The 12328-nt window shown below is 42.4% G+C and overlaps 1 protein-coding gene across 1 annotated transcript in view; it reads left to right on the forward strand.

The window, feature by feature from the left end:
* The window catches only part of FREM2 (FRAS1 related extracellular matrix 2), a 635470-nt gene that overhangs the window by 435046 nt on the left and 188096 nt on the right, over positions 1–12328 (forward strand). The window contains exon 7 of the mRNA XM_078657234.1: positions 11640–11789. Within this exon, the coding sequence (XP_078513360.1) occupies positions 11640–11789 (150 nt within the window). The remainder of the gene's footprint in view (positions 1–11639; positions 11790–12328) is intronic.

The following is a 12328-nucleotide window of genomic DNA, read 5'->3' on the forward strand; positions in this document are numbered from 1 at the left end:
GAAGGAAACAAGCTTCCGGGGACCGGTTTCTGGCATTACAGCCGTCTTCGGCCCGGCTTGCTTGAATCCTGATGGTGCAATGAGCAAGGGACTCATGTCTGAGTATACCCTTCCACGCTTAGGGTGGACAAAAATATTTACAACAAGGGGTGGTGAGGGACAGAGTCTCTGAATTAAGCAGAATACTCTCACCCAGTCAAAAGATCAGGGCTAGATCCAACACCGTTTTTTAGCTCATTGCACCATCCCAGTTTCAGAACCTGGCTGTATGCAAATTAGTCTGTTCCTGTCCCAGTGCATGATGGGAACAGGGCAAACCAAACTACAAAAGCCAATTCTTACACTGGGAAGGAAACAAGCTTCCGGGGACCGGTTTCTGGCATTACAGCCGTCTTCGGCCCGGCTTGCTTGAATCCTGATGGTGCAATGAGCAAGGGACTCATGTCTGAGTATACCCTTCCACGCTTAGGGTGGACAAAAATATTTACAACAAGGGGTGGTGAGGGACAGAGTCTCTGAATTAAGCAGAATACTCTCACCCAGTCAAAAGATCAGGGCTAGATCCAACACCGTTTTTTAGCTCATTGCACCATCCCAGTTTCAGAACCTGGCTGTATGCAAATTAGTCTGTTCCTGTCCCAGTGCATGATGGGAACAGGGCAAACCAAACTACAAAAGCCAATTCTTACACTGGGAAGGAAACAAGCTTCCGGGGACCGGTTTCTGGCATTACAGCCGTCTTCGGCCCGGCTTGCTTGAATCCTGATGGTGCAATGAGCAAGGGACTCATGTCTGAGTATACCCTTCCACGCTTAGGGTGGACAAAAATATTTACAACAAGGGGTGGTGAGGGACAGAGTCTCTGAATTAAGCAGAATACTCTCACCCAGTCAAAAGATCAGGGCTAGATCCAACACCGTTTTTTAGCTCATTGCACCATCCCAGTTTCAGAACCTGGCTGTATGCAAATTAGTCTGTTCCTGTCCCAGTGCATGATGGGAACAGGGCAAACCAAACTACAAAAGCCAATTCTTACACTGGGAAGGAAACAAGCTTCCGGGGACCGGTTTCTGGCATTACAGCCGTCTTCGGCCCGGCTTGCTTGAATCCTGATGGTGCAATGAGCAAGGGACTCATGTCTGAGTATACCCTTCCACGCTTAGGGTGGACAAAAATATTTACAACAAGGGGTGGTGAGGGACAGAGTCTCTGAATTAAGCAGAATACTCTCACCCAGTCAAAAGATCAGGGCTAGATCCAACACCGTTTTTTAGCTCATTGCACCATCCCAGTTTCAGAACCTGGCTGTATGCAAATTAGTCTGTTCCTGTCCCAGTGCATGATGGGAACAGGGCAAACCAAACTACAAAAGCCAATTCTTACACTGGGAAGGAAACAAGCTTCCGGGGACCGGTTTCTGGCATTACAGCCGTCTTCGGCCCGGCTTGCTTGAATCCTGATGGTGCAATGAGCAAGGGACTCATGTCTGAGTATACCCTTCCACGCTTAGGGTCGACAAAAATATTTACAACAAGGGGTGGTGAGGGACAGAGTCTCTGAATTAAGCAGAATACTCTCACCCAGTCAAAAGATCAGGGCTAGATCCAACACCGTTTTTTAGCTCATTGCACCATCCCAGTTTCAGAACCTGGCTGTATGCAAATTAGTCTGTTCCTGTCCCAGTGCATGATGGGAACAGGGCAAACCAAACTACAAAAGCCAATTCTTACACTGGGAAGGAAACAAGCTTCCGGGGACCGGTTTCTGGCATTACAGCCGTCTTCGGCCCGGCTTGCTTGAATCCTGATGGTGCAATGAGCAAGGGACTCATGTCTGAGTATACCCTTCCACGCTTAGGGTGGACAAAAATATTTACAACAAGGGATGGTGAGGGACAGAGTCTCTGAATTAAGCAGAATACTCTCACCCAGTCAAAAGATCAGGGCTAGATCCAACACCGTTTTTTAGCTCATTGCACCATCCCAGTTTCAGAACCTGGCTGTATGCAAATTAGTCTGTTCCTGTCCCAGTGCATGATGGGAACAGGGCAAACCAAACTACAAAAGCCAATTCTTACACTGGGAAGGAAACAAGCTTCCGGGGACCGGTTTCTGGCATTACAGCCGTCTTCGGCCCGGCTTGCTTGAATCCTGATGGTGCAATGAGCAAGGGACTCATGTCTGAGTATACCCTTCCACGCTTAGGGTGGACAAAAATATTTACAACAAGGGGTGGTGAGGGACAGAGTCTCTGAATTAAGCAGAATACTCTCACCCAGTCAAAAGATCAGGGCTAGATCCAACACCGTTTTTTAGCTCATTGCACCATCCCAGTTTCAGAACCTGGCTGTATGCAAATTAGTCTGTTCCTGTCCCAGTGCATGATGGGAACAGGGCAAACCAAACTACAAAAGCCAATTCTTACACTGGGAAGGAAACAAGCTTCCGGGGACCGGTTTCTGGCATTACAGCCGTCTTCGGCCCGGCTTGCTTGAATCCTGATGGTGCAATGAGCAAGGGACTCATGTCTGAGTATACCCTTCCACGCTTAGGGTGGACAAAAATATTTACAACAAGGGGTGGTGAGGGACAGAGTCTCTGAATTAAGCAGAATACTCTCACCCAGTCAAAGGATCAGGGCTAGATCCAACACCGTTTTTTAGCTCATTGCACCATCCCAGTTTCAGAACCTGGCTGTATGCAAATTAGTTTGTTCCTGTCCCAGTGCATGATGGGAACAGGGCAAACCAAACTACAAAAGCCAATTCTTACACTGGGAAGGAAACAAGCTTCCGGGGACCGGTTTCTGGCATTACAGCCGTCTTCGGCCCGGCTTGCTTGAATCCTGATGGTGCAATGAGCAAGGGACTCATGTCTGAGTATACCCTTCCACGCTTAGGGTGGACAAAAATATTTACAACAAGGGGTGGTGAGGGACAGAGTCTCTGAATTAAGCAGAATACTCTCACCCAGTCAAAAGATCAGGGCTAGATCCAACACCGTTTTTTAGCTCATTGCACCATCCCAGTTTCAGAACCTGGCTGTATGCAAATTAGTCTGTTCCTGTCCCAGTGCATTATGGGAACAGGGCAAACCAAACTACAAAAGCCAATTCTTACACTGGGAAGGAAACAAGCTTCCGGGGACCGGTTTCTGGCATTACAGCCGTCTTCGGCCCGGCTTGCTTGAATCCTGATGGTGCAATGAGCAAGGGACTCATGTCTGAGTATACCCTTCCACGCTTAGGGTGGACAAAAATATTTACAACAAGGGGTGGTGAGGGACAGAGTCTCTGAATTAAGCAGAATACTCTCACCCAGTCAAAAGATCAGGGCTAGATCCAACACCGTTTTTTAGCTCATTGCACCATCCCAGTTTCAGAACCTGGCTGTATGCAAATTAGTCTGCTCCTGTCCCAGTGCATGATGGGAACAGGGCAAACCAAACTACAAAAGCCAATTCTTACACTGGGAAGGAAACAAGCTTCCAGGTTCTGAAACTGGGATGGTGCAATGAGCTAAAAAACGGTGTTGGATCTAGCCCTGATCTCTTGACTGGGTGAGAGTACTCTGCTTAATTCAGAGACTCTGTCCATCACCACCCCTTGTTGTAAATAATTTTGTCCACCCTAAGCGTGGAAGGGTATACTCAGATGTGAGTCCCTTGCTCATTGCACCATCAGGATTCAAGCAAGCCGGGCCGAAGACGCCTGAAATGGCAGAAACCGGTCCCCGGAAGCTTGTTTCCTTCCCAGTGTAAGAATTGGCTTTTGTAGTCTGGTCTGCCCTGTTCCCATGATGCACTGGGGCAGGGACAGACTAATTTGCATACAGCCAGGTTCTGAAACTGGGATGGTGCAATGAGCTAAAAAACGGTGTTGGATCTAGCCCTGATCTCTTGACTGGGTGAGAGTACTCTGCTTAATTCAGAGACTCTGTCCATCACCACCCCTTGTTGTAAATAATTTTGTCCACCCTAAGCGTGGAAGGGTATACTCAGATGTGAGTCCCTTGCTCATTGCACCATCAGGATTCAAGCAAGCCGGGCCGAAGACGCCTGAAATGGCAGAAACCGGTCCCCGGAAGCTTGTTTCCTTCCCAGTGTAAGAATTGGCTTTTGTAGTCTGGTCTGCCCTGTTCCCATGATGCACTGGGGCAGGGACAGACTAATTTGCATACAGCCAGGTTCTGAAACTGGGATGGTGCAATGAGCTAAAAAACGGTGTTGGATCTAGCCCTGATCTCTTGACTGGGTGAGAGTACTCTGCTTAATTCAGAGACTCTGTCCATCACCACCCCTTGTTGTAAATAATTTTGTCCACCCTAAGCGTGGAAGGGTATACTCAGATGTGAGTCCCTTGCTCATTGCACCATCAGGATTCAAGCAAGCCGGGCCGAAGACGCCTGAAATGGCAGAAACCGGTCCCCGGAAGCTTGTTTCCTTCCCAGTGTAAGAATTGGCTTTTGTAGTCTGGTCTGCCCTGTTCCCATGATGCACTGGGCCAGGGACAGACTAATTTGCATACAGCCAGGTTCTGAAACTGGGATGGTGCAATGAGCTAAAAAACGGTGTTGGATCTAGCCCTGATCTCTTGACTGGGTGAGAGTACTCTGCTTAATTCAGAGACTCTGTCCATCACCACCCCTTGTTGTAAATAATTTTGTCCACCCTAAGCGTGGAAGGGTATACTCAGATGTGAGTCCCTTGCTCATTGCACCATCAGGATTCAAGCAAGCCGGGCCGAAGACGCCTGAAATGGCAGAAACCGGTCCCCGGAAGCTTGTTTCCTTCCCAGTGTAAGAATTGGCTTTTGTAGTCTGGTCTGCCCTGTTCCCATGATGCACTGGGCCAGGGACAGACTAATTTGCATACAGCCAGGTTCTGAAACTGGGATGGTGCAATGAGCTAAAAAACGGTGTTGGATCTAGCCCTGATCTCTTGACTGGGTGAGAGTACTCTGCTTAATTCAGAGACTCTGTCCATCACCACCCCTTGTTGTAAATACTAATGCTGAACAAGGCTGATTTGCTACCGAAGGCCTGCTGTTGTGCACCGGAACTCTTCTGCAGTGAGCTGCCCTGCTGAATCCATCCTGCCTGTGTGGACCCAGAACTCCAGGAGTCAGTTGGCTGGCCCCTTGTTCAATCCTCAGGGACATAACAGGCTTCTTTGGTGATGCATATCCATGCATCTTGATGCAACCCTCTGTTGACTTTGGCCCCGCGTGACCAAGTTCATCCTTGACACTGATACATCCCAGCGCAAGTCCTCGGAAGCACCAGTGGCTTCTTCAACTCTGACATCGGTCCAGTGCGATGCATCTCGTCCCTGAGCTGATGCATCACATCACATGTCTCCTCAAACCTCACCAGCTTCCTCGATGACGACGCAGGAGCTCACATCGCAGTTCCCTTTGATGGACATTGACTCTGTCGCTGCATGGTGCATCTCAATGACAGACCTTGCATCGTGGGCTTCTCAATGCTGCCCGTGCATCTCCAAGCAAAGACTTTGCATCTTGACGCCCTGGCCACAAGGTACTTTGTAAGCAGGCTGAACCTAGCCCTTTGTCCGGATAATGCTCCATTGCAGACTCCCTGAATTTTTGATTTGGACCCCGTCTACTGCGACCAGATTGAGGCATTTTGCTTCTTAGCGCTTGATTTTAACTAAACCTTTAAAATTGCATAAATTTATTTATACTAGTTGTATTTTTGTATTTTTTATGTCAAATACTTTATTTAAATTGTACTCTATTTTTCTAAATTGTTGTTGGATTTATCTTGTGTTATGTCTTAACTTTATTACTGTTTGGCGTGCTGAATATATACTTTACACATTGCCTCTAAGTTATACCTGACTGCTTTTGTCCCAATCTACCAGAGGGTTGAGCACAGGCTTATTTGAGGTTTGTGTGGGCTTCACCCTGACAAGAATTGTGGTTGCTGCTTGAGTAGGATTTCACCCCCTCAACAAGTAACCCAATTTTCTACCTTATTGTACTGTGTTAAAGTCTGTAGAGATTTATTTTGTTACATGGAGTCTTATAGATTAGAATAGTATGTAATACCATAAGCTTTAATGGTTCATTTGCAAAAGATACTATAGGTTTGATCTGTAGACAGGCAGCAGACCTGAATTATGAATTGTGAAGAGCATATACTAACGCCAATAAAGACTAGACAGGTATTTTGCTACATGCAATCGGTATAGTAGAGAAGTATTTTGGTGTTGATTACTCCCTCTAACAAATCAAGGGGGTAGACAATTTGCAATTTGACATTGCATATTAACCCCTCTCAGATGAGGTCATATCTGTTTGGCAACCGTGATTTTATTCATTTGTGCATTTTGTTGGCTGCATACATGATGGTTGCATTGTGGAAAAGCTTTTCTCGATCCAGTAGGTCTGAGTTGGTTATGGTGACAAGCCAATTATGAAGTCTGTAGACCACATTGGTTAATAGAGAAAGGTTATGTCAGATAACATAGATCTGCTTGGTTTATTATGAAAAGTTATCATGACAATAGGTCTGAATTATTTATTGTCAAAATCATATGTTAAAACCAGTACGCATTCAAAGATAGATTTGTATTACAGTGCATTAAAGCCAGGAAAGTTATTGTGCGAGATGCACAGGTTATTGTACTATGCAAGGTTCTTGTTTATTGTGAAAAATATAAGACAAAAAGCCATTTGAGGGTGGATAGGGAAAGACAGTAGACCACTATTTTGTAACATGAAAATACACAGATTACTGCAGTAGGCAACAGGTTTGGTTCCTTCATCTGACAATCCCTCAGAGTAGAGGATTTTTTGTATGGTAATCCTTGTTAGGCTCTCTCAAATTCAAAACGTAATTTATTTGCATAGTTAATTAAAGCCCTTGCAATATAAGTGACCCTTAGCACAATAAAATTCATCAAATACAGCGGTAAAACGTCTATAATCTATTATTTACTCATTATTAAGTTAAAACATTCATTGATGAAAAGTGGGTATGTCTAAAGATAAAAGTTCAATTATTGTAAAGCAAAGTAACCGAAACCTCTACACAAGAGCTGAGTAAACCACCAGTTATTATAACATGACATCCTTGCCAATTGCCTAAAGCTTGAGTACAGAGAGGGGGTCAAGTGGCAGAGGTGGCTACCAGGACTACACAAATTAGATCTTCAAAGTACTAGGAAAAAATTACTAGCTCTCTCTACCTGTGGAGGGGGCATAATGTGCGGAGGAGGTTGATGTAAGGTGTATTAGTGACAATCCGCAAGAGGAGTTTTTGTTTCCGTATAATATGCTCTGTCTATCTCCTAGCTAACAAGATTGCAATATGAAAGTGTAAATGTGTCTCAGCTTTGTATTGCCTTTGCGTGTCTCCCCTTTAATTATCCAGTAGCGCCCCAATAGCTGAGCCACACCCTACTCGCTGGTCCTCATCTGTCTCGTTGGGCTCTGCAGCCAGTACCCTTTCTCCACTATCCTGAGAAATTTTACCAGAGCACAGTTCAGTCTTAAGTCCATGTGGTTAAAACACGCAACAACTTCCTCCCTGCATGATATTATCCCTCTCTTCATGAAGTCTTTGCGTAGGATTTGCTGACGATCATTCAAAGTGGCTATGCAAAGACACAGAAAATGAATGATGTCCTCTGGTGCTTGTCCGCAAGACCTCCAAAGTTTCCTTTCTTCTCCAAGGCAGATAGTTTATTGATACAGGCAGGATCCCCAGTCAATTTGCTGGTCTCTCTGAAAAGGATTAATATAGTGTTTTGCCAGAGGAAACGGCAATAAGCCTTCTTGCTTCGTTGGCATTCAGATGCCGCTGACCTGATCTGTCTTTGTTGTAGCAAAGGCTAAACCTGACATATTTTTTGTAAAAAGCATATGACAAATGTAATAGACATTGAAGGGTGGATTGTTATTACATTATGATAAACCCTATATAACAAGGTATTCCAACCATTTCTGTAATAACAGCTCCTTAAAGACATTGAAAATTATCCTTAGCTACTAATATTACCAGTGTTTTCATAGTGACCATGTCAAACGCGATTGGTTGAATAACAGAATTTCGAGTTCAAAAGTATTGTGTGTCCTAGATAGTATAGTAGAAAACATCAAGGACCAAAATTTCGAGAAGGTATGTTCATATAGGGAAGGATAGATTTCAGGCCTCGAAAAATGTACTCACCTAGAGTCAGATTTTATAAGGACGAGCTATTTTCAGGGCCTACTGGCCGTTCTGATGAGCTAATAAAGAACAGGTGTTATGCTCTCGCCAAACATGAGTGACCAATAAATAAGCTGTCTTAATCTTGTCACAGTTGCTCTGTGTTCAGAGGCAATGGTCAAGCGCCAGCTCATGTCATACAATTTGCATTCAGAGAAAGAAAAGTAAACAAAACCTCCAAGACAAAATAAGCAGCAAAGTTAGAGGATTTTGTAAAGTGAACTGTTTGACAATTGTGCTGTACAAAGAGTGTGAAATGAAAGGTTGTAGGGTGTCAGGTTTTTTTCTAACACAAAATTTAAATAGCTTGAAATTAAACTGTACAAACAGTTTAAAATATATTTTCTTAGTTATGAAAGCACTTGTTTTTAGTAATTCTGTGTGATGTCAAAAGTTTCTAATAGGAAGAAAGAGAGCAGAACTCTACTCGGTGATATGCAAATAATAATTTTTGTTGCTGAAAACCAATTTCCACAGACTATTGTTTATATTTTATGTAGTTCTATTAGTAAAACTGCTTGTTAGTGGGAATGTTTGAGGCCATTTCACTGGAAAATATGCTGTTTGTAAATGACAATGCATTTCTAAATCATGCTTTAGTCATACATTTATTAAAAGTGAGTATTTAAACATGAACTGGGCAGCATTCCTGCTCCTGCACTGAAGCTATTAGTGAACTAAGAGGCAGGTGAGGTGTTAGGTGTACCTTATATGTGGGCTAGATTCTCATTATACATGGAGCTAAAGTTTAGTCTATTAAATCAAACAAAATAGAATATTAGCACAGCAGAAATGCTGGACTTTAATATTTGAAGGTGCTCACATATGTGATAATGAAGAAAAAGGCAGCTATGTAAAATAAATTATTTGCTAGTATCACATAATTTGAGACCAGATTACGGGTCAACTACAGTACAGTTAAGTCGAGTAGACTATTCAAGACACTAGACCTGTAGGTCTAGTAATATTTTTGTGATTTTTCGAGGCCTGGATTTGCTATTCTTAGCTCCAATTATATGTACCTCTAATATATATATATATATATATATATATATTTTTTTTTTTCAATGTATGTATATGGGTAGTTAAGACTAGTACATCTGTCTTTATATACACCCGCTTTGACAATATTCTGGTCCTTGATATTTTACGATATTTTTTAGTTGATATCCTGGTCAAATACCGACAAGATTACCTTATTGGATACGAGCAGTGATCACTCATGTTAATCAGGCATGGTTGCAAGCAGTTGTGTAAAAAAGGCTTTGTCAATGTAGAAAAGAAATCCTCCAAAAGGGTATACATAAAATAAATAGCTGCAATGCGCATGGAATCAAAATAATATTATTAGATATACGTCTCTCCAACACAGTGTGATTTATCACACAGCTTTAAACTTACATTGTTGAAATTCAATATTTTTCTCCAAATAGCCTATGGGTGCTGATAATACACACATTTTTTATCTCGAAAACACGCTTTTCAATTTTGTTGCAAATACATTAATGAACTAAGCAAAAGCTTCTAATTTAGGAGGCTGGGCTATACACTGAAGAGCTACTTACAGGTAGTTGGAGATCTACCGGTAGCTGACATACTACTCATTGGAGAAGCCTGGTATAGATAGTTATGTTGTTACTTGGAATCTCGCAGTTTACCTTAGTAGGCAATTATTTTGGTGTTTTCTACCCCCTCTGAGAAAACCAGGAGTTAGAAGATGTGCACTGATAGAATCATTATTATTTCTCCATTAGAGGGGTTGTTTTTTTGTTTCCTAACTGCTATTTTGTACATATTTATAATTTGATGATTGGCTTGTAGGTAAATTTATGCTCTGCAAAGCAGGCATGGATTGCAGGCAGGCATGGACGCAAGCCAATTTTGAAGACTGTAGGGCTGAATGGTTCATTGTGAAATGCTATGTCTGATGTTGTGTTTATTATGAAAGTTCTGACAAAGGCAGTAGGCCTCATCTGCTTAGTATAAAAAAATATATATGTTAAAACAAATAGTCCTGTAAGGTTGGATTATTATTACACTTTTATAAAGCATGTAGGCAGGAATTTTGTTACGTGGAATCTAACAGATTTACCTTTGTAGGCAAGGGTCTTGGTACTCTTCTGTGGCAGGGATGGTGCGCTAGTCCTTCAGTTTTTCTTTTTTCCTTATATAAGTCACATTTAATTTCTTTCCCTCTCCATCACTTTTATTTTTGAAGTACTATCCTGGAGCTCACGAGACGGTACTGTTGGGTTGCTTGTTTGCCACTTTAGCTTTGGACACTGATTTTAAACCGGGCAGCCATCTTGAGATGCATTGCCCATAGTGCCTCATTGCTTTACACTTAGAAAGTGGCCTCCATATTTAAAAGCATTGTCAGCCATCTGCAATCTGTACAATAATGACACCCTATGCACATTACTTTTACACAGTGGCTGGCTAGTGTGATGGGTAGTGGTCACAGAGTGATCATGTTGGATTGGTATTATACATACTGTATCAAGGTATTACTACTCCACAGTTGCTTATACATTGCTTCTAAACGTGGCAGCCATGTTGAAACTTGAAAACAACAATACGCTATGCACAGTACCATTGCAAGATGTCTGCTCGCTGCTGAATTTAATTTAATTTTTCATTGCAAGGATGTGCCCGCATTGTTTATGTGGTGGCATGGTTTCCTTTTTCCGATGTTATTCTTTTTATTTCTATTGTTTATGCTTTTTAAATTTGTGTTTTACTGTAGATGGGTAAGTGGGGGAATGAAAGAATGAGTCAGTTGGTGGAAGGATGGATGGATGATGCCAGATTGATTGACAGGTCGCGCGTATGATGATGGTTTAGTAAGTGCCTTAACTCAGTCGATACTGAAGAAGTTTCACTCATAAGCGCGACCTATTGTGATTGGCAAATCTTGTTTCCAACTGTTACTGCTGAAAGTTGTCACTTGGCAGACGGAATACCTTCTCTTGTTTCTATCTTCTGACACATTCGAATGTGAGAGGCGCATGTTACTTTGTTACTATATTCGGAGCACTCGTCCTGCAGTAGCAAAACACACACATAAAGTAACAAAATAAAATAGCACGACTCTCTTCCACTTGAAACGTGTGGGAGAACTGCACAGGAGAGAAAGGTGGTGGTTGCGCTGTGCTAACTACCTAAAGGTAGAAAAAGTGGCAGAGAGGATTCCGTTTAAATAATAAAATGACAGGATAATGCTGTGATTTTGTAAAGTGACCCATTTGGTACCCTCAAAAACAAATTGGGTGGACCGTCCCCTTTTGGCTGATGTATGTTTTGCTTTGTGATATCACAACACATTTGGGGCCGTTAAGAGAAGGGGTTAAGCGTCGAATTTCTTGGGAGGAAATTATTTAAAATGTGTTCACTGTGCCTTTTCCAGAACCCGCCTTCTATTTTGGAGACCTCGAGTACTACGTAGAGGAGAACGCTGGCTTTGTGGAAGTGCGTGTCTGGCGAACAGGAACCGACCTTTCAAAGACTGCAACTGTGACCGTTCGGTCACGAAAAACAGAGCCGGTGTCTGCAGAGGGTGAGCGTCCCCTTCCTATCACGTCACCAGCGATCGATCACTTACAAATGAAGCAGACTCACCTTTAAATGTAGCAAGAAACGGACAGCTATTTAAAGAAGGCTACTTTTAACTATTAGTATTTTACTGCCTTGCATTGCATTTTCGAACAATTTCTCATGAGTTAAATTCAAAATGTATTTTATGACATCATTTGTTGATTGTCAATAGATCCAATGGACGATGCACTTCTAATATGATATAAAAACAAATGACAGGCAGCAGTATTGCCTAGAAATAGCATCACCAAAGGTAACTTTGTCTTTACATGTAATTCTGTCTCGTAATGCAAATCAATTGATGTATTAGTGTTCATTTGAATAATCACTTGCCTAGTTTCTTCCTGCACATAGCTAATGCAAAATGTCTGCATGCACATTTAACTTTTTTTTTTAATTTAAAAAAAAGTGATAAAATGTGTTACTAATAAATCACAGGTATATCCATCCTCTCCTTTAAATTCAGAAGAAAAAGTTTAAATGCTGTAGTTTGTTAATATA

Source organism: Lissotriton helveticus, chromosome 8 (assembly GCF_964261635.1).
Source record: "Lissotriton helveticus chromosome 8, aLisHel1.1, whole genome shotgun sequence".
Lineage (NCBI taxonomy): Eukaryota > Metazoa > Chordata > Amphibia > Caudata > Salamandridae > Lissotriton > Lissotriton helveticus.